Source organism: Arvicola amphibius, chromosome 6 (assembly GCF_903992535.2).
Source record: "Arvicola amphibius chromosome 6, mArvAmp1.2, whole genome shotgun sequence".
In the NCBI taxonomy this organism is placed as follows: Eukaryota; Metazoa; Chordata; class Mammalia; order Rodentia; family Cricetidae; genus Arvicola; species Arvicola amphibius.
Window position 1 is genome coordinate 29,894,078 of NC_052052.2, and position 23,324 is coordinate 29,917,401.

The 23,324-nt window shown below is 42.5% G+C and overlaps 1 protein-coding gene across 3 annotated transcripts in view; it reads left to right on the forward strand.

Moving 5' to 3' along the window:
- Nfyc (nuclear transcription factor Y subunit gamma) overlaps positions 1-23,324 on the forward strand; it is a 64,868-nt gene that overhangs the window by 34,761 nt on the left and 6,783 nt on the right. For all 3 annotated transcript variants that reach the window (XM_038333507.1, XM_038333509.1, XM_038333508.1), the window contains exons 3-7: positions 4,896-4,967; positions 8,076-8,189; positions 14,499-14,594; positions 19,185-19,358; positions 22,449-22,607. In XM_038333507.1, the coding sequence (XP_038189435.1) occupies positions 4,896-4,967; positions 8,076-8,189; positions 14,499-14,594; positions 19,185-19,358; positions 22,449-22,607 (615 nt within the window). The remainder of the gene's footprint in view (positions 1-4,895; positions 4,968-8,075; positions 8,190-14,498; positions 14,595-19,184; positions 19,359-22,448; positions 22,608-23,324) is intronic.

A 23,324-nucleotide genomic window follows, 5' to 3' on the forward strand; every position in this document is an offset into this window, starting at 1 on the left:
GAAAGAACACGCACTCCAACACAGTTGGCTCACCAACAATGAGTGTCTTATGCTGGAGAAGCCAAGAATTTGGCAGATGCTTAGCTGGGCCCAATCTGGTGCTGAAGGCCAAGAGGATTCTTAAAGGGCTCCTGGTCTCCAGTCTTTGTTGGAATCCTCAAGAAATTGGTTCTGATACCAGCAAGGAATGCTATAGCAAGACATGTGAACCTGCCATTGACAGTGAGGGCAAACAGACAAAAAGCAAAGGACTCTTTTCTCCTTATCGTTTTGTGTAGGCTGTCACCAGGTGCTACCCAGATTTAGGGTGGGTCTTCCTTCACAGGAGTGCCCCAGCAGTTTGTGTTTTAGTTGATTTCAGCTACAGTAAAGTTGGCTTTTTGTTTGTTTTGTTTTTCGAGACAGGGTTTCTTTGTAGCTTTGGAGCCTGTCCTGGAACTAGCTCTTATAGCCCAGGCTGGCCTCAAACTCACAGAGATCCGCCTGCCTCTGCCTCCTGAGTGCTGGGATTAAAGGCGTGCGCCACCACCGCCCGGCTCTCTTTAAATTTTTTTAAGATTTGTTTTTTTATGTATATGAGTGTTTTTATTTTGCCTGTGTGTATGTATGTGTACTATATATGTGTCTGGTACCTACGGGTGTCAGAAGAAGGTTTCAGGTCTCCTGGAACTGGAGTTACAAGTGCTTGTGAGCTGTCATGTGGTCCTGGGAGCCAAACCTGAATATTCTGCAAGAGCAGCAAGTGCTCTTAACCACTGAGCCATCTTTCCAGCCCCCACATACTGCCTCTTAGAGAGTTCAAGGCTTGGGGATCATGAAATCTTCCAAAATAAAAAGGTTGGATAGGTTAGCTTTAGGGAATTTGATACCCTCTTCTATCCTCTATAGACATTTATACACACATGATGTAACACATATACAGATACACGAGTACATACAAAAGAAATCTTACATTCTTTTACAGCCCGGTGGTGCTGGTGGCACACGCCTTTAATCCCAGCACTCGGGAGGTAGAGGCAGGCGTGTCTCTGAGTTGGAGGCCAGCTTGGTCTACAGAGAGAGTTCCAGGACAGACTCTAAAGCTATAGAGAAATCCTGTCTCGAAAAACCAAACCAAATAAACAAATAAAAAAAAAAAAACCAAAAAACATTTCATACATGTTTACAGTGCATCTTGATCATATCCACCTTAGATCCCCCCCTCCAGGCCTTAAATGTTACCCTGCCACCTTCATTCCCTTTTTAAAAAGAAATTAACTCACTGTTTCCAGTTAGTTCTATTTGCATGGGCATGTATATGGAGTCATTCTTGGAAACTTGGGAAATGACTCTTCTTCCTGCACCAGCCCTCAGTTAGGGGTACATCCTCATGAGCCCCTCTCATCCTTGGTGGAATATTGACTGGCTTGATCTTAAAGGTTTGTACAGTAACCATAGTTGCTGTGAGTTCATGAGTTTAACAGCCATGGCTTATCTAGAAGGCTTCACAGTATTCCTCCCAGTCTCCCAACTCTTAAATTCTTCTTACCCTTTTACCACAATTTCCCCTGAGTCTTTGAGGTATTGATATAAATGTTTCATTGAGGGCTAAGTGCTTGACAGTCAATGTTAAGAATTACCCACTGTCAAAAGACGTTTCTATGACCAAGGTTGAAAACAGCATTAATCTATGGGTATAAACATAGTTATTTAGAAAGTAGTTTTACATTTAGAAAAAAAAAACCAACAGCAATACGGTCCTTTTCTAGGTGTCTCCCCACTTCCCCAGATCTAGAGTACTGGGCATGAATTCTTTTCAATGGAGCAGGCCTCAAATTCAGTCAGAAAGCTGTTGGTTACTACTACATAGTCATGCCATTATTGTACCTGTAGGCACATTCTGTCTTTGTGTGTACCAGAATGGCCTTGAACTCATAGATAGACTTCCCTCTTGAATTCTGGGATTAAAGGTGTCTTTTACCACACCTCCAGTTTTGGATAGCTCATCACTCTTTCATTCCCTTTGTCTCTTCTTTAACCCTTGTATTCCTACTTTCTATTTTTTTAGTATCTGTGTTCTGTTATTTCCCTTCTTGTTGCTTTTCTTTACAAATTGGAAAAAGTTTTATGTATATGCGTGTGGGGGTAATTGTTGTTTGTTTTGAGACAGTCCTCTGTAACCCCATCTGACCTTGCACTAATCACCCTACCTCCACATCCCAGTATGGGGTGTGTGCTCTTGTGCTTGGTTTTGCTTGTTTGTTCTGAGATAGTATCTTGCTATATAGCCCTGGCTGGTCTGGATCTTGAAGCAGTCCTCCTGCTGCTTTTCCATCTGAATGCTGGAATTACAAGCATGTGCTGCCATACTGGCCTAAGGAGGACTTTTTGATTTTGGGGTGTGTGTGTGTGTGTGTGAGAGAGAGAGAGAGAGGGAGAGAGAGAGAGAGAGAGAGAGAGAGAGAGAGAGAGAGAGAGAGAGAGAGAGAGAGATCAACTCTGTGCTTTGGTTAAGTAATCCTGGAAAAATCTTGTGGAAATGGCATTAATGACAAATGACAGCACATTTGCAAGAGAGCTAACTTTTGTGGTCATGTGCTGAGTGTATCCAGGGAGGACTTTGAGAGTTATAACCCTTACTTTCTCTCTGACATTTCTAAGCAACATTATCGTCTTGTGTGATGCACCATGTTACTAAGAAAGCAAGGGATAGATTGCTGTAATTAAACACTTTTTAAAAATACCTTCAAGTGTATGGCCCTAATCCAGCTCCTTCTTTCTCCTGCTCTCCTTTGCTCCCAGGTCATACTTTTGACACTGCAAGTGGTATTTGGTGCTTCCTATTCTCTCTGTGAGAATACAAGTCTTAGTATCATGTGGACATAATTCCTGTCACCTTTCCCAACTCTTTTTTCCCTCTAGCCCCAATTTGCCAGCTGGTTGTTCCCTTCCTTGTGTCCTAATGGGATGTCACATGCCTTCTCTCCAGTGTAAGAGGCTATATAATGTTTTTGATGTGACTATATTTGGCAAATGAAAGTTTCTTAAAAATAGGGATAGGATTGTACTTTCATAAAGTCATAGGTGTCACAGATTAGGTTGGGCTACGGGGATGCACTGAATGAAAGAGGAGCAGAAACAAGGTTAGAATGTGCTCTACTGTCTTCTGGTAATATTGTAGTAACTGAACCTCTCAGCCTCTGCCACTCCAGGGTTAGTTATAGTAGAGGCATTGAGGAGAATGCTACCTAATTTGGAAGAGAAAAATATGAAAAAATGGTATTTGAATTTGTAGAGCTGAGTAGCTTGTTATAGAGACATTGGGTATCCTTTTTTAAGTTTCTGCTTGGAAGGTATTCCTCTATGCTGCCCATTCTTTTCTGTTTGTTTTTGAGAAACGGTCTCACTATGTATCACTGGTTGTCCAGGAACTCATTCTGTAGACCAGGCTGGTCTCAGACTCACAGAGATCACCTTCTTCTGCCTCTCTAGTGCTGGAGCTCAAGTTGTGCACTCCAGTGCCCAGCCCCATTAGCTGTCTTAGGTATTTTATTCTAATAGTTTATCCTCTCAATATATATATTGGTTTCAGAGGAGAAGTTAGGAAGCCTAGTGATATTTTTCTAGAATGCCTTCTTTGACATGCTTGTTAGTTTTCTGCTAGTTTTGGAAAAGAAAGTTCCCTATGCTTGTTAATTTTTATCAAATCTCAAATAATAGTTCTTCCATAATATAACAGTGTGTATACCCAGGTGATCATTGTGGGTTTAGAGAGTCACACTATAGGCCCTTACAGAGCAGTCATTTAATGCCTAGCTTCAGCACCTGCTAGTCTCTCATTATAGCTTTCTGTTCACTACTGCTCCAAAATTCAAGTTAGTTTTTATTTCTAGAATTATATCCACCCTTGCGCATGTGGTTAAATAGTAGTTTCAAAATAAAGCCAGGGCGGGGGCTTAAATTCCACATAATTAGAGTGGTACTACTCAAAAAAGGTTTTTTTTTTTTTTTTTTTTTTTTTTTTTTTTTTTTTTTTTTTTTTTTTTTTGGTCTTTTGAGACAAGGATTTTCTCTGTAGCTCTGGCTGTTTTGGAACTTGTTTTGTAGACCAGGTTGACCTCAGATTCAGAGATCTGCTTGCCTCTGCCACTCAAGAGCTGGAATTAAAGGCATGCGCCACCACTACCACCCGGCGCAAAAAAAAAAAAAAAAGTTTTTCTTAAATCTCAGCCAATATTAGTGTATTTTCCCCATCCCATTTTTGTTTGTTAAAGAAAATGTAGCAGACTATCTCTAGAGGCAGCTGCTAAATTTACTTATACCCTTAGGGTCCTCACAGAGTAAAGAACTGGCAGGAAGGTACTCTGGAGTTTTAGGCCAACCAATAATCAGGTCCTGTCTCAAACAAACAGAAGAACTGATAGGATAGGGAAAGCATTGGAGGCAGAGATTTCATCTTAATCTTCATATTGTAGATTAGTAAAGTTGGTTATCCAGCGCATGGGAGGCAGAGGCAGGCAGATCTCTGAGTTCCAGGTCAATCTGGTCTACAAAGTTAGTTCCAGGAAAGTCAGAGCTGTTATAGAAAAAAACAAAATAACCACAAAACAAAAAACAAACAAACAAACAAAAAAAGGGAAAGAAGAGGAGATACTTGAAATGAATGACTCTCTCCTGAGCAGAAACAAAGGGCTTTTTACTGGCTGTCTTTCCTGAGGGCCCTGTGAGAACTTGGAGCTCCACAAGGGCTAAGTGAAGAATTTTGTCTGGAGCTTGTATTTTGTTAATTTATCTGTACTTCCTCCCCTGCCGTATTTCCTGAGTGGAGGGTTCTATGCCAGTCTGTCTGCTCTGCCTGTGCTCTGCTGCTCTGCTGGCCATCCCCCTAATCATGTGCCTCTTGTTGCTCATTTCAGAAAGATTTCCGAGTACAGGAACTCCCACTGGCTCGTATTAAGAAGATTATGAAACTGGACGAAGATGTGAAGGTGAATTCTCCTTATCTTTAAGGTTCATATTAGAGCTGAAACTATGGGTACTGCTCTCGGGCATACAGTTTAACAGAAAGGAAAATATTAGGATATGTTACCTATGATTTTATTTGGCTTTCATCTAATTTTTAGTTATTGTATCATTTTTTTTTTTTTTTTTTTGAAAATCAGGGATATTGTGGGAGTTTTTTTTTCCCCAGATATTGTTTGCTTCGGAGATCAGGGGCTGTCCCCTAATTTTTTTTTTAATTAATTTTTTTAAACTATCTTTTCCCATTTTACATACCTATCCCGGTTCCCACTCCCTACCTTCCTCCCAATCCTTTTACCTTCCCTCCTACTCCACCCCCAATCCTTATTCTCAGAGAGGATAAGGCCTCCCATGGGAGGTCACCAAAATCTTGCACATTGCTTTGAGGCAGGACCAAGGCTCTCTCCACTATATTTAGGCTGAGCAAGGTTTCCCTCCAAAGAGAATGGGTTCTAAAAATTTTACAGTACAAGTAGTAGGGATAAATCCTGGTCTCACTGCCAGTGGCCCCACAATCTGCCCCAGCCATACAACTGTCACACATTCAGAGGGCCTAGTTTGGTTCTGTGTTTGTTCCCCTGCTGTTAGACCAGAGTCATTGAGCTCCCCTTAGCTCAGGTAAGCTGTTCAGTGGGTATCCCCATCATGGTCTTGACCCCTTTGCTCGTGTTATTTCTCCTCCCTCTCTTTGACTGGACTTTGGGAGTTTGGCCTAGTGCTTTACTGTGCATCTATGCATCTGCTTCCATCAGTTGCTGGGTGAAGGTTCTATGATGACATTTAAGATAGTCATCAATCTGACTACAGGGCAAGGCCAGTTCAGGCATCCTCTCCACTATTGCTTAGGGCCTTAACTGGGGTCCTCCTTGTGGATTCCTGGGAATTTCTCTAGTGCCAGGTTTCTTGTAACCTCATAATGTCTCCCTCAGTCAAGATACTGCTATTTTTGCTCTCACTCTCTGTCCTTTCCCCATCTCGACCATCCCATTCCCTCAAGTTCTTCCCACTACCCTTCTCCTTTTCTACCCTCCCTTTCTCCCTCCTCCCAGTTTTCTCAGGACATCCTGTCTATTTCCCCTTCTCAGGGGATCCATGTATGTTTCTCTTAGGGTTCTCCTTGTTACCTAGCTTCTGGCATGGACTATAGGCTGGTCATCCTTTGCTTTTTGTCTAATATCATATCCACTTATGAGTGAGTACATACCGTACTTGTTGCTTCCCCTAATTCTTTTGTTTTTATATTTTGAACGGTTGTTTGTATCAGTTCAACAGAACATTGTTACTCTCAGCGTCTTGCTGCAGTCTCTGTCTTTTTCTGAGCTGTGAGAAAGTTCTACTGATGATATTGTGCTGCCTTAGTCACTTTCTCTTGTTGTGCTAGGACACCATGACTAAAGGGGGTTAGAGTCCATGACCATTATGTCAGGGAGCATGCAGCAGGCAGCAGGTATAGTACAAGCAGTAGCTGGGAGCTGACATCTTAAGATACAATAACAAGGCAGGGGACTGTAATGGTATGGGTTTTGGAACCTTAAAGCGTGCGCCCAGTGACATACCTCCTCCAATAAAGATACACTTCCTAATCCTTCCCAAACAGTTCCACCAACTGGGGACCAAGTATTCAAATATATTAGCCTGTGGGGCCATTCTCATTTAAACCAATGTATCTTTCTGATATTTTGAGCTTAAAAACAGTCAGTCCTTTAATCCCAGCACTTGGGAGGCAGAGCTGTTGCCGGCAGATCTCTGAGTTCCAGGCCAGCCTGGTCTATAGAGCAAGTTCCAGGATAGCCAGGGCTACACAGAGAAACCCTGCCCCCCCCCCCCCCCAACAAAACTAAATAAATAACAAAACAAGCCATGAATGAATTACACTTGTGAGAGGATAAATCCTTGTAGGCCCTTTTTCCCTATGAGTTCACCTCTGATTATGATTCTTAGGGATGAATAACTTAGTCACTTCTCTATAAATGTGAATGAACTGTCTTTGAATTTTTAATGACGACTAACAGTTCATATAGCATTCATATTCCCCTTTTAATAGTTTCGTTCCTTGAATAACTCTATGGGGATAAGTAATCTGTTTGTTGGTTGAGACAGGTGTCACCTCATTATGTAGCCTAGCTTTGCCTGGAACTTTTGGTTATCCTGTCTCTCCCTCCTGAGCGCTAGGACACTCTAGGCATGTGCCATCGTGCCTGCCAATTTTACAGCTGTGGAAGTATGCACAAGAATGAAATGACCACCTGTGTTGGTAGAACCGAGATCCCAGTTCTCGCCTTATATGTCTTTAACTATATATATATAAAGACTATACATACATACATACACACACACACACACACACACATACATATAGTTACAGACACACACACACACACACACACACACACACACACACTCCATCTGTATAATTCTACAACTTTGGTTGAATTTGGAAGTCAGACATACATACTAAGGCAGCTTTGTATTTTTAGACACTGTGCTGGGTACACAGGTGACCGCTTCTTACTTCCCCTAGTAACACCAGAAGTTTATCTTTGCTTTTTGTTTGTTTGTTTGTTCATTTTGTTTTTCTAGTTTAAGAAAAATAAAGGCCAGAAAGGTGAAAATTGTGAGATTTTATCCTAGTCCATTGGCACCCAAACTTTCCTCAAATAATTTATAGAATTAGAATCTAAACTCTGCCACCTACTCGTTCTGTAGCTGCGGCCACATCACTTTACTTTTTTTAAGCCCTTTTTTTTTTTACGCCTATAATCCCAGCATTGGGAGGTGAGAACCAAGCATCTAAGGAGTCTGGCCTATATTACAAGAGACACTAACAAGGCAAAAAGTGAACGCTATGGATGGCGCCTCACAATGGCAGGCACTAGATAAGTAAGCATCTTTCCCTTCCTTTCTTCCTGTTACCTGTTTTACCCCTACCCAGGGATTTGTTTTGCTTTGGACTTTCCAGAGGCCATTACCTTATTTTTTTTAGCTCTTGTCCCAAGGTAGCGTTGACACAAGAGACTGACTGGCTTGAATATTCTTTATGGTGGTTGACAGTGTGGGCCGACAATCTCTTCCAGATGATCAGTGCAGAAGCCCCTGTGCTCTTCGCCAAGGCAGCCCAGATCTTTATCACTGAGCTGACTCTTCGAGCCTGGATCCACACAGAAGACAACAAACGCCGTACCCTTCAGGTAATGCAGACTCACACTGGGAAGACTAGGGCAAACACTGCTTTTGCCTGCCTTTTCCTCTCCTGGGCTTTGGACCAATGCCTCTGCCATATGTAATTGTGATCTTCCTCTGTTGGAATACAGGTATACTTTGTAGACACAATGATGGTATTTCCTTTCTAAGAATGTTAGTTTCCAGGTCTCACATGGTTTTCACAACTCATTGATGGAACATTCTTTTTATTTGATTCATCTATATAGAAGCAAAGGCTCAAGTGATCCAGTATTTGTCTGTTTGTAGATGTAACTTCTGGTTGGAAGCCTGGAGCTGTCAGAAAAAGACAATCCCAGAAAGAATTCAAGGCTTTACTAATTGTTATTTACTAGATGATGATGATGATGATGATGATGATGATGATGATGATGATGATGATGATGATGATGATGATTATTATTACTATTCCTTGTCTGCCTTCCTTGAGATTGTTTCCTTTTGTTCTCCTTTTATTTTGTTATTTTTTTGTTTGTTTGATTTGGGGCCTCACTAAGTAACTGATTAGTGGAGAACTCATAATGTAGATCAGACTGACCTTGAACTCACAGAGATCCCCGTCTTTGTGTTTTCTTTATTTTAACTTAGCACGTCAACATTTATATTGTATGTAGAGCCCTTGCTGATATTAATACCCAAAACCCTTTCCATCAGCTAGCACTAGCCCTGAGAGCAGCAGTTCTCAACCTGTGGATCATGGCCCCTTTGGGAGTCACATATCAGATATCCTGCATATGAGATATTTACATTATGATTCCTAACAGTAACAAAATTACAGTTATGAAGTAGCAACGAAATAGGTTTATGGTTGGGGATCACCACAACATGAGAAACTTTACTGCCTTAGAGAAATGGTTTTTCAGATACAACAGAAAGGATGTGATCGTTAACCTTGGAAGTATTTTAATAAAGCCAGTGGGTTCTTTTCGTTTTCCTTTATTTACAAAATTGGGAGTCTATCTGAACACCTACAATGTGGCAGGCGCTGCTGGAGGCCCTACAGATTAACAGTGTACAAAACAGGCATAGATCATATCCTTGTGAATCTGCATTCTAGTGCAGGTAGACATTGCATGTAGAGATTTGTATCTGGCATGATAGTGCAAGCCTGTAATTCCAGCCTCAGTAGACAGAGCAGGATGATCACTGGGAGTCTGCAGCTAGTCTGATCTACACAGTAAATTTCAGGCAAGTTAGAGTTATCCAGTAAGACCTCATCTCAAAAAATCAGTAAATAAAAAGGATTGGGGAGATGTCTCAATAGGTGAAGTGATTGTCATGTAAGCGAGAACTTGTGTTCAGCTCTGCAGAACCCATGTAAAAAGCCACACATGGTAGAAACAGGTGGATCCCTAAAGCTTATTTTTCAGCCAGTTTAGCCAAATCAGTGAGTTCCAGGTTCTGTGAAAGACCCTGTCTCCAAAGATCAAGGTGGAGAGGGACTGACCTAGACACTGATATTGATCCCTGGCCTGTGCATGCATGTACACATACGCATACCATGTTTATACTCTGCTGCTTATTTATTTTTGAGACAGGGTCTCTATGTATTCAGACTGCTCTGGAACTATCTCCTCTACCCCCACTTATTAAAAAAGGTGTATGTGTTTGTGTTCACATGTATGTACATGTTGTCTGTCTGTATAGAGGGCACTGGATCCCTTGGAGCTGGAGTTACATGTGGGTGCTAGAAACCAAACTTGGATTCTCTGAAAGAACAGAATGTATTCCTTTTTTTCTTCTTCTTTTCTTTTCTTTTTCTTCAAGACATGGTTTCTCTGTGTACCCTTGGCTGTCCTGGCACTTGCTCTATAGATCAGGCTGATCTTGAACTCACAGAGATCCTCCTGTCTCTGTCTTCTGAGTGCTGGAATTAAAGGCGTGCACTACTATACCTGGCCAGAATGTTGTTTTGTTTTGTTTTGTTGTTGTTTGTTTGGGGGGGGGGTTCAAGACAGGTTTTCTCTGTGTAGCCCTGGCTATACTGGAACTCACTTTGTAGACCAGGCTGGCATCGAACTCACAGAGATCTGCCTGCCTCTGCCTCTCAAGTGCTGGGATTAAAACTGTGCACCACCATAACCTGGCCAGAATGTATTCTTAACCACTGAGCCACCTCTCCAACTCTTGGCCTGGAGTTCTTAAATCTCCCAAGTGCCAGAATCATAGGCTTGTGCCAACATGCCCAGCCACGGTTCAAAAATGTTAAGTTTTTAAAAATTGTATGTGGTACCTGCACATTGTCTCTCACTCTCTTTGATGTATGTATGTGTTGTATGCACGTATCTCTATAGAATAATATGAATATAGGAATTACATAATTATATACTGGTTAAAGTAATTCTATATGTCTAGGAAGATCTTGTAAAAGCTACTGTCTAGATCAGTTCAGATTGAAAAGTAAAATGAGGAAAGGCTCTTGAACAGCCTCCTTATAGAAGATGCTGACTGGACCTGGCAAGATGACTTAGTGTGGGTGCATGTTCCCTCCCTCCCTCCCTCCCTCCCTCCCTCCCTCCCTCCCTCCCTCCCTCCCTCCCTCCCTCCCTCCCTCCGCAACCTGAGTTCAATCCATGGTAGAAGAGAACAAACTCCAACAGGCTGTCCATTGATCTCTACACTCATACCATAGCCTGCTCCATCTTGCAGTGTCCCCTCTACAAGTAAAAAAGTTTATGAAGCTGATGGTCAGTAAGCCTGTCACTAGTCATCTGTGAATATCAGCTTAAAGCCACAATGAGATACTGATCTGATTCACTAAAATAACTTAAAACCAAGGAGAAACAATTTTTTTTTTTTTCTTTCTTTTTTTTTTTTTTCTTTTTTTTTCTTTTTTTTTTTTTTTTGGTTTTTCGAGACAGGGTTTCTCTATGGCTTTGGAGCCTGTCCTGGAACTAGCTCTTGTAGACCAGGCCGGTCTCGAACTCACAGAGATCCGCCTGCCTCTGCCTCCCGAGTGCTGGGATTAAAGGCGTGCGCCACCACCGCCAGGCAAGGAGAAACAATTCTAAGTGTTGGTGTAGAAGTTAGATAACTAAAAATCATTCCTGGTCAGAATGTAGAGTGGTGTAATTACTCTGGAAAACCTACTTGGCTATTTGGAATAGAAGTAAACACATGGCCACACTAACATGGCCATTCGCTCCTAGATTTGCATCCAGAAGAAATGTGGACATTCTTACATAAGAGTAGTCATAACAATCTTATTTGTAATAAGTCCAAATTGGGAATGGCTCACGAGCCTGTCAGAAATACATAAATGAATTCTAATAAATCACTAAATGGATCACTATTCAGGATAAAACAATTACTGCTCCATATAACACAGTAAAGCTTAAAACTTTATGAAACTAAAGAACCTAGAGAAAAGTGTCAAGTGTCTGGTGTTAAAGTAGTACCACCTCCCGTGATAACCATTTGTGCGGCTTCTGCTGGAGGGGTTGCTAGGGGTGGAGATTTATCTGGTGCCAACTTCCTAGGTGTATACGTTTATTAGAATCCAAACTGTTTAGATTTCTGTATTTCACTGAAATGAGTAGTTCCTCAGTAAAATATTAAGAAAGACACAGTAAGCCAGGAGCGTTGACACATGTCTTTAATCCCACCACTTGGAAGCAGAAGCAGGTGGATCTCTGAGTTTTAGGCCATCTTGGTCTACAGAGTGAGTTCCAGGTCAACTAGGGCTACACAGAGAAACCCTGTGAAACAATGAAATGAAACACCAAACAGGTTTTTATTTTTTAAGGAAAGGCACAGTTAAGATACAGGTGTGGTGGTATATACCTTTAATCCCAACACTACATAGAGTAACCCTGTCTTAGTTTAGGTTTTTATTGGTGTGAAAAGATACTACGGCCATGGCAGCTCTTATAAAGAGAAACATTTAACTGAGGTTCATCACTATCATCATGGTGCCATGCTGGAGCTGAGAGTCCTACATCTTGACTCAGAGGCATCAGGAAGTCGCCTGACTGTCATACTCAGGGAAGCTTGAGAAAAAGAAACTCAAAAGCCCGTCCCCACAGTGACACCCTTCTTCAACAAGGCCACACCTCCTAATAGTGCCCCTCCCTTTCAAACCACCACAAACTCTTTGAAAAACAAAATGAAACACAAAACATTTTATTTTTTAAAAGAAAACACAGTAAGATGGGGTAGTAATACCGATAATCCCAGGACTCGGGATGTGGAGGCAGAAGGTTCTAGAGTACAAGGTCATCCTTGGCTAGAAAGCAAGTTCAAGGCTGACCTAGGCTATGAGAAGGGCAGAAAAGATCAGTTTAAAATATATCTATATTAAGATTCCAGAAAATATTGGAGTTCTGTGTGTGTTTGAAGGTTCTTACCGTTTCTTTTTCTCCTTCATTCCGTCCATAGATGAGCTGTATACTTAGCTTGAACAGGTAACATCAAGAGTGTCACACTCTTAACACTCAGATGAGGTCTGGCAGATTTTTTTTTTTTTTTTTGTTTTTTTTTTTTTTTTTTTTTTTTTTTTGGTTTTTCGAAACAGGGTTTCCCTGTAGTTTCTAGAGCCTGTCCTGGAACTAGCTCTTGTAGACCAGGCTGGCCTCGAACTCAGAGATCCGCCTGCCTCTGCCTCCTGAGTGTTGGAACTAAAGGCGTGTGCCACCACCGCCCGGCCCTGAGGTCTGGCAGATTTTAAGATATGCACTACTTCATTTAGGAGGGTTTATTATCAAGCTGGTGGTTGGCAAGAAGAGTAGATTAGAGGCTTACATTTCAGTGGCTTGGGGCCATGACAGATATAAAATTTCTACCCTCCTATTCAATCTGATAGCTCCCCTTTGCTTAAGAAGTGGAGTATAGAGGTTGCTGAGGATTACTCTAGTCTACCACTATAACTCCCTGAACACGCCCAGTCGTTTCTGATCTGGGAAGCTAAGCAGGGTTGGGCCTAGTTAATACTTTGAAAGGAAGCTGTCTGGGAATACTGGGTGCTGTGTACTAAAAAGAAAACAAAAAAAATTTTTATTCTGTCTGATTTATCGAACCTCATACATCATCCAGCCATAAAGTGGTCTGTTAGTTTGTTTTGTTTTTTTGGTTTTCGAGACAGGGTTTCTCTGTGTAGCTCTGGCTGTCCTGGAACTTGCTCTGTAGACCAGGCTGGCCTTGAACTCAGAGATCCACCTGACTCTGCCTCCCAGTGCTGGGATTAAAGATGTGTGCACCACCACCTGTCAAAGTGATCTATTTAAAAATACATTTTAAAGTTTACTTTCCCCTACATACTTGAATATACATACACTTGAGTTAGTGTTTTCTACTTTTCCCTTAAAACTTTCAATGAACTACACATATTAAATTACATATATTAAACTCATAGGAAAGGGGAATGTCAGGCTTGAAGAGAAAGCCCACCTGAGCATGTTATGACATTCTTGTCAGCTACCTAGTAAATAAGGCTTGAGCACTCAGGCTTAAATTCAGATTTTAAACTCTGCATTGAACTAAGCAATGCAATCTTGAATTCCAAACTAAAAACCATAGCTAACATACAAAGATCAATTAATTCAATTATAAATGCCTGTAAAAGAAAGAAAAGGGCTGGAGAGATGGTTCAGTGGTTAAGATCATTGCCTGCTCTTCCAAAGGTCCTGAGTTCAAATCCCAGGAACCACATGGTGGCTCACAACCATCTGTAATGAGGTCTGGTGCCCTCTTCTGGCCTGCAGACATACATGCAGGCCTGATATTGTATACAAAATAAATAAATAAATATAAAAAAGAAAGAAAAAGAAATAGTGGATAGACTTTGAAAAGGGACATATGAATGAATGTTGGGCTAACCTTCCCAACCACAGAATGCCAGTTGAGAGTACTGGCTTTGTTTCCTGAAGCAGCTGGAGGATGGTACTTTGACAACTTTATAGAAGGCCTTGAAACCAGAGCAAGCAGAAACAGTAGTGAGTAGGGCTCAGGTGTCCTGTCCCAGAGCATGAGATTTGCGTATCTCTTTCTTTGACTTTTGTCAGACAAGTCTGATACAAGTTTGGCTGTTCTTATTTAGCTCTAGACACACCTCGGATATTTAGTGCAACCTAAAAGTCATCTCCTTGGGCTGAGGTATATAGCTCAGTGGTAGAACACGTGCCCAACATGGGCAAGGCCCTAGGTTTAATCCCATATTTCGGGAGTGGGGCATGGAGGGGAGTCATGTCTTCTTACTTGAAAGATAATAAAGCCAAAAGAACTATATTCTCCTATGCCTGTTTTTTGTTTTTGTTTTTAAACTCTGTTTTTCTTTGTTGCAGAGGAATGATATTGCTATGGCAATTACAAAATTTGATCAGTTCGACTTTCTCATCGACATTGTTCCAAGAGATGAACTGAAGCCTCCAAAGCGTCAGGTGAGCAGGGAGGGCATACCCAGGTGCTGGCTTCAGGGCCTGGGCACGCTGTTGTTGAGGGTTCCTCCCACCCTCCCAAGGCATTTGCTATTTTTGTTTCTCCTCTCTAGCCCAGATCATCCTTAACATTTCCTTCTCCTCATTTATGGGTGCTTTTAACTCAGTGCCTCGGGGTGCTGTTGCAGTGAAGTTAAAGACTTCAGTCATAAACAGTGGAATGAACTCATTTTCAAGATCTCTTGATCCAAAATTAAAGTTTTCTCAGCTGGGCAGATTTCAGGTTCTAAGAATCAGCTTCTCTGTAAATAATGGCATTGGAGTGAGAGACCTTTTTCCTTAGTCTGTTGTGTCTTACATAGTGCCCCGGCTCTACCCTCTAGTCACTGATTCAGTCTTAAAGTTCCCAGATGCTTTAGTGTCCAACCAAGTTTAGAACCACCATTTACATTTTTCTTTTCGATCACAAGAACTAAGTGTCTGCCCTCTCTTTTGCCTGCTCACCCCGAGCTCACACCAACTGTTTTGTTGAGATCTGAGTGCATATAACTTCCCATTGTGACTGTAATAGACCCATCCAACAGAGCTCATTGTTTCAGGCACACAGTTCACATGATTCACTAGGTTTAGTGGAACATTTGGGAAATAGTGGCAGAGCCTCACAGAAGCAAAGCCATACAGTGTTCTGCTTGATTTTTGTTCATAAAATTTAAGTGTTTTTAACAAATAATTTTGTAGTATACTGTCCATAGTCATTTAATGACAACCATTCTCCCATGCTGACCTGTACTAATAACCAGACAGAAAATGTGTTGGAGAAGTGGGTACCTAATTAACCTTAATTCTGACCCTTCATGAGGGTTTGAGTTAGCAAGCCCTGGGTCACCTCCTTTATGGGAGCAGGGTGTGCCTCACTGAAGCTCCTTTTTTTCGGGGCAGTCTTTGCTACTGTAAACATCCTTGACTGGAAGCTGTAAGGTGTTGAGAAGAGCTTTCAGTCGGATGTTTACAGCGGCAGGCTGCCACAGTCATCCCCAGCTGCGTCTATCGACTTTGAGACATTACAGGTTTGTGCCCTGGACTTGATTCCTCTTCTTGGGGTGCTTCCTTTCTCTCTGAGAAGTCACAAGACTCAAACTGCCTCTCTTCTTTTGGAGCCTGCTTTTCTTGTTGGATTTTTGCTCCTATGTGTCCACCCGGAGTTCCCTTTAAAAACAAGGCGGTAAGATCTGTGCTGCAGTCAGGCATTGCTCTTACTGCACTGACTCCTCGATCACTGTGGGCTGCCTGCCGAATGGAGGACTAAAGAGAAGGGTGGTTTTCTACCGCTACGGTTCTCAGCCTTCCTAATGCCACAGCCCTTTGATACAGCTCCTCGTGTTATGCTGACCCCCAACCATAAATTATTTGTTGCTGCTTCATAACTCTGATTTTACTACTGTTATGAGTCATAATGTAAATATCTATGTTTTCCAATGGTCTTAGGTGATCCCTGTGAAAGGGTTGTTTGTCCTCCCACTGCAAAAGGGTTCACAACCCACAGGTTGAGAATCACTGTCTTCTCCCTTCCTCCAGAGTTCTTTGCCCTCTGGGTCTCAGAGTGTTTGTCCTTTAGGATGTTAGACTTGAAGTGCTCTGGGTTTAGGTTTTTGATACAGGGTCTCACTGTGTATCCCTGGCTAGACTGAAACTCTCTGTGTAGACTAGGCTGTCCTGGAACTCAGAGATCCACCTGCCTCTGCCTTTTGAGAGCTGGGATTTAAAGCATCTCCCTTTAAAGAGTATCCAGCAGGAACATTCCTTATGCTGCCAGGTTTTAGTTCTTTGTAGGTGTTTGAGCTATTGATTGGCATCCTATTCAGGACAGCTTCTGCCTGGCGTTTAAAAGGTTGAGACTGCTGAAAGCTGGCCTGAAATTCTAAGATAGCAGTTTTTAATTCTCTGTAGACAAGTTTTCCCAAGCTCCAAATTGGCTGGCACCTCCTAAAGTCCTTTTAAAAGTGCCTACTCTCCAAAACACACCTCTGAAGGAGGGGTTTGCTCTGCTACTAAAGCAAATGCATTTTTCCCCAATCTGGAGCTGGCTGCTCATCAGTGTAGTGATGGCCCTGTGGAATGATGCTAGTTGTTCACTGGCAATGGTTTTCAGTCTTAGCATTGGAAACACCACTGCTAATATTAAACAAGTATTCCCTTCTGTATTGACCCAGTCATTCAGGGATTATAGAGCTCAGGGTGCTGTTACATCTGGAAAAGGGAAATACTGAATTGTGATCTAACTAAGGTCCTGACTTCTCAGAGATGATTTGGAATCTCTCTCTTTCCGTGGAAATGACTGGGCTGTTTGCAGTAAAAGGTAGTCGAGGGCTGACTTCTCCCCCCACTAAGCTATGAGTTGAAAGTTCCTGCTCATTGAAATGTCATTGTCTTCCCACTCATTTCTTTATATCAAGCATAATCATTCCCTTGCTGGCTTGACCTCCATTTGCAGAATGAGTCTTCATAAAACAGAAGAAACCATACTTGTTCCTCCTCTGTCACAGTGATTTGAAAACAACTGTGCTTTGTCCTGACAACAGTGTCCTAGAAACTGTCTAGTTCATTATTGCCTGAGAGGATACAGTAGGAAGCATAGAAGCTACCTACGTGCTTGATAGCTTTCGGTATTTTGGGTTCCTACAGAGGTATTAAATAGTTTGCTATTTGTCTTGTTAAAACAAAAACACATTCAGTGCTTGATAACTGTAATCATGGACACCTAGAGCCAGCCACAGATCAAAGGCAGGAAGTACTAGTGTCCCCCACTGCCTGACTGCCATCAGCTGGTCTGCCTTCTCAGTTCTTAATATTCTCATTGCCAAGAGCTTAACCTGTCAAGTCTGGTCTTCCTGTTTATAAAATAAAAAGGGAATCTTCAGTGGGGAGGGAGGAGTTACACATCAAGCTTATTTCTGCAGCTTTAGAAAGAGCAGTTAGTCTCAGTTTTATGGTTCAAAAGGGTATCAGTATGTTATTCCTGCCAAGATATGGTTGCCGGCTGACATTTGTTTAAAATGGAAAAGAAGCTGGAGTTGAAATGGACCTGGCTTTGTCATTGTTAGGGTATTCTAGAGTTTGAGGCATAGGTGAAAATAAAGGGGGCATTCCTGCTTCTTCTGCCTCTGCATAATCATGTTGAGGATTGAAACTGGGTTTGAAGCCCAGAATACATTATTAGCCCAGAAGGTCAGCTTATGTTTAAAGACTTGCTTAGCTATCAAGAATGTTAGTTGTTTCCTGGTCTGGGATGACATTATATAAGATTCAGGTTTCTTAGAGGCCAGCTGTCCGTGATCCCAGTTACAGTATCCACAGGCAAATACAGAAGCACTCAGAAGAATTTGACTGTAGTCAGGATGCATTCAGAAAAGTCTCGTCATTCAGGCAGCACTTACCAGTGCCTGTATGGGAGTACCAGGAACAGTAGCGAGCAGGAGAGGCAGTATTTGCCCTCATGGGACTTACATTTGAGCAGATCTGGCAGTTAGTTTGCTATGCAGGTATAAAATCTTGTAGTGAGGACAGTGCCATGGAAGCACACGTTGGGGAGCATTGAGCAGTTCAGAAGGTCTCAGTACCTTGATGAATTATCTCTTCTGAAACTTGATAGACTTAGCTCTAAATAAGGATGTGAATAAAATTAGCTGATATTTTTACTCAGCCCATATGGTTGAATGTTTTTGTTGTCCTAGACAGGGACACCATGTGTCACAGGTCACTCGGAATGAGATGCTGATCTCTGTGGGTGGTCAGGGGCCCACCAACCCCTGGGCTGTAACCATGTTGTAGTGTGTGTAAACATCCTACACTCTCAGCTGTGAGCTCAAGGTGGCTGGGAGAGGGTTGTTTACTCCTTCTGCCATGGAAAACGTCAGCTGAAGAACAATCTCTTCACCCACCAGATCGGACAGAATGCTGCCTCTTTAGTCAGCCACGGCAGCACTCCAGCGGAGAGCTATCATCAGGCCCCCTGGGTTGTACTTCTGTGGCTAAGTACGAGTAGACTCAGGTGTGACGCTGTGGTAGACGTCTGTGGTAAACACGGAGCTTTCTGGTGCTATGAAAAGCTGGCTCTGGTTGGAGCCCAGGAAAAGCCATTTCTACTTTTCTTCATATGTCCCTCCTGGAAAGGGGGATGCTGTCCTTTATGGGACTTGGAGACAGTAAATCTGGGTAGTACCTTCCTATTGCTGGCAGGGAGCACTGTTCTTCGATCACAGGCCTTGACAGAATCTACTGATAAGCTCTGTTGGTACGTGGTTGTTGCTTACGGTAATTATTTGCCTGTTTGCAGCTCATCACACAATGGATGATTATTCGGTGCTTCAGAAAATTGGCTGTATATTCTGTGAAGCCTATAGAAGCTGTTATTTTTAGTTTGATTTAGCACAACTGGTCTCTTCACATTCCCCTTTTCCTTTGACTGCAAATGTGGAGAGCTCAGCATTCGGCAGGCAACTGCACATAGCCTGTTTGGGGGAAGAGTGGAAATTCACTGTGGCAGTTGCTGAGTTGGTTTTTTTCCCCTTACCTGAATCTCCTTCCATTCCACAGGAGGAGGTGCGCCAGTCTGTGACTCCTGCGGAGCCTGTCCAGTATTACTTCACGCTGGCTCAGCAGCCCACTGCTGTCCAGGTCCAGGGACAGCAGCAAGGCCAGCAGACCACCAGTTCCACAACTACAATCCAGCCTGGGCAAATCATCATTGCACAACCTCAGCAGGGCCAGGTCTGTGAGCTGCAGAGGGTACCAGCCTAACACAACAGTGCCTCTTAGGTTTGGGTGGTGGGGAAAGTGTGCTGTGCAGAGAGAGGCCATCACATCCTTACAGAGTGCTGCATTTGATGTCTGGAAACCTGAGCTTTCCTCTGATTGAGTCACCGAAGCCAAGTGTCACCCTAATCTCTCTGGACCCTGTTTTCCTTATAGGTCAGATGAGGAAAATGCAGTGGACAAGATGTTCTCCAGGATCCCTGTGAGCTTAGATATTTTAGATGGAAAAAAATACTTCCCTAATGCACCCATGAACAGTAGTGGGATGTCTGTAAAAGGTCTTTTCAGTGGACTCCACACCTGCTATTTGTCCGTACCAGGATGGAATTTGTACCCTTAAAGGGGAGAGTAATATTATTGCCAGCTTGTAGAGCTTTCCTTTCTGGCAGTTCTCTGTCCTACTGTATTTGTGTCAGGTGACCTTCCCTTTTGACAATAGTAATCAGAGGATTTTTTTTTCTCCCCCATAGTACTGTTGAGAGCAGTACCATCCGTTGGGAGTCATGAGAGGCTGCAGAGGACTCAGTTCTGTGAGCTCTGAATCCAAATTCTGTCAGTCATTTCTTTATTTATTCATCAAACAGTGAGCATCCTCTGTGAGTAAAGTCTTATGCTAGGTATTGGGGACATAAGCATGAATAAAACAATCCTGATTTCCAAGGAATTCACAATAGTATTAATTGGGAATACAAATATTTTAAAAGTTGTATCACCACATGGGATTAGTGAGACAAGACAACCTTAGAATTATATACAGAGTGTTATCAACAGAGTCCCTAACAAAGATGTGAGGAACTGGTGGAAAAGGAGGTTATTAGAGGCCCCTGAATGGAGTAATGTGACTCGTAGAGGCATCACTAGAAGTGTTAATACACTGGGAAAGCTTGGTATTGCTGCTTGAAGGCTTACAATGAGAAGCAGCTAGACATGGTGGCACATGCGTATAATCCCAGCACTCTGGAGATGGGGGTAGGAGAATCGGGAGTTTGAGACTAGCTACAACTACATGAGACCCTGTCTCAGAACAAGCAAGCAAAGCAAGCAAACAGACAGAAAAGTGAGAAACAGCAAAGGAAGTGGTGGGAGAATATAATTAGCTTGGAGATAGCTAGGCAAGTCCAGAAAACATTCTGAAGATCCTTGTATATTCTGGTAAAGAGCTAAGTTTGCCTAGAAGAAAAACATTGGGGTGGGATGGATTTAAATATTAATTTTGACTTTATTTATTCCTTGTTCATTTATTCATAAAATAGAAATATATTGAGTGCTCTCTCTACACACGACACTGCTAGGCAGGCAAGGTTCAAAGCTGATTATAGCCAGTTCTCGCCTCAGGCATTCACTGCACCCTGAAGCCTCAGGCAACTTCTTTGGCTTGTGCTTATGCCTCTTTAGCAAGAGAGTTTTACTTGCCAAAGGCCTTGTCCCTTTACTGGGTGAACTTAAAGAGAGACTGCCAAGGGCTGGCCCTGATTGGCTGATTATCCCAAGAAGCCCAGGGCTGTTGTGCTTACAGCAGGACACCGTAGGTGATTTGACAGCTGCCATGCTAACTTGAGCCCTCATTTTCCTGTAATGAATTAGAAATACCTTGGAAATCCTCTCCAAAATTGGGTTGATGAGTTGGCAGCATGCTTTTTTTGTTGGGTGGGGTCAGCAAAAATTTCATCTGTCTTCCTTGCCAACTAAGACCTGCTGGACTTGGAGCTGAGAAAGCTTGTGAGGTTGGTGAAGTTGGTCCCTTCAAGCTGTTTCCTGTCTTGCTGCTTCAGGGGGACTGGGTTACACCTCCCTGGGCCCATGATGAATGAGTAGTAAAGACTGTTTCAATTTGAGTGCAAGTATCTTCCCTAAAATAAAATATACATTATGACAAAGTTGGAGGGAACTGTGGTGAAGTGAATTCTGTGTTTTCTGTTTTTATTTGGGAACTTCTTTTGCTGTGGGATAGGCAGGTGGAGTATCATGATCATGATAGACAAATAAAAGAGATGTTTGATGTTGTACTAGCCCACCAAGGATACTTTCATTGAGAATACTGTCTCTCCTTTCCTCTTCCAGTTTTCAGTAATTTTTCCTTACTTAGTAATCTCTTCTATAGTTGGCATCAGAAAAATGATATTATTTAAAGCCCATGATTCTTTTGAGATTCCCAGTATCATCTGATTGACAAAGTTCTTGATTCAGAGGTAGGAAGATGATGTCTGAAGGGATGAGGATACAGGCGCAGTTGTTCCACCTGTCTGCTGTCACTCCCACTACCAGACAAGTCAGACATACAAGGTTCATTTCTTTCAGTTCTTCTGTCACATTAAGGGCTAAGGTCTTGAGATTCAAAGTCTGCCTCATAGTGACAAGCTGCTAAATGCAAGTCATGGACATAAGGCAGAAATTTCTTAACCCTAGATCAACATTTCTAGACCATTGCAGCTCTTGCTCTGCTGAGTTTTGTTGAATGGGGTAGACTTTATGAGTTGTCTTCACTCTCTCCTGTGGGAAGCTGTGCTCTGTGGTCTGTAGCAACTGTCTAACTAAGGTGGGCAAGAGTCACTCTGCTGTTTAAGTGGGTGAAAGCTTGCATGCACTAGCCCTAGTCTTAGAAGTGAGCCTGTGTGCTTTTTCTCTTAGTGTCTTTCATGCCTATGACATAGTCTAGGACCCTAAATAAAATTATTGTGTAGGTTCCACTTCCTCACCTGCTCTAAATTTGTCATGGGTCTGTTTGTGTGAGTTATAATAATTGCTTTGAATTTTCCCCCTTATATTGTATGCACTTTGCCATCACCAGAGGACTATAGAGTTACAGCATTTGAAGCCCAGGCATTTAAACTTAGACTAAGGCAGATATTCTTCACTATGAACCTAAAACATGATTTGGCGTTCTCATTTCTTGTTTGACTTAACTCTAGCTATGGTGTAGACCCATTGGTCTGCATGTTAAGAGGGTGACAAATCTAGGCATTAATAGAGTTTGTGTGTTCCCAGTTCACTTCTTTAGGCGCTCAGCCAGAACTCAAGCAGCTCTCTCTTGACTCTTCCCTCTAGAGCACACCCGTGACAATGCAGGTCGGAGAAGGTCAGCAGGTACAGATTGTGCAGGCCCAGCCTCAGGGTCAAACACAACAGGCCCAGAGTGGCACTGGACAGACCATGCAGGTGATGCAGCAGATCATCACCAACACTGGAGAGATCCAGCAGATCCCGGTAAGCCTGCTCTGTCCCCCACCTGAACTCTTCTCTCCCATCACACACCCAGCTTTGTCCATTGTTTCCTTTCCACTCTGCTTCAGTTCAGGTTCTACCTCACCTGTGGTAGCTCTTCTCTCTCCCTCCTACGACCACACAGAGAAATCATGGTAGCTCCGTCTCACACCTGTCTTCATTGTTGTTGTTGTTGTTATGTTTATTTATTTGTGCATGGGTGGGTATGCTTCTTTGTATTCATGTGGAAATCAGGCCGACTTTGTGGGATGAGATTTTCTAGTGTTGGTCTGGTAGGGAATTTGGGCACCAGAACCTCTTCCACCAAGTGGGTCCTGGGGATTGAACTTGTGTTATCAGGCTTGTCGGCAGGTGCCATTTCACCATCCCCAGACCTATCTTTTAATTAGCAGAGAATATGAAGGAGGTATGTAGGAAAGCCATAAATATACTTGCTGTATATTCATGAGCTGATTCCCAGGGGAGCGTGCAGCAAAGTATATTTTTGGTATTCATTGAACTTACCCATTCCTTTACTGTAAACTGTTGCTTCTTGCATGCCTAGAGGGATTTCATTTCTTAGTTGTTTTTATTTATTTTTAATTTGTACATATGGGTATTCTCATTGCATGTATTATCTGTGCACCATGTTCAAGCAGTGTGTACTTGGTACCTGTAGAAGCCAGAAGAGGGCATAGAATCCCTTGGAACTAGAATTAG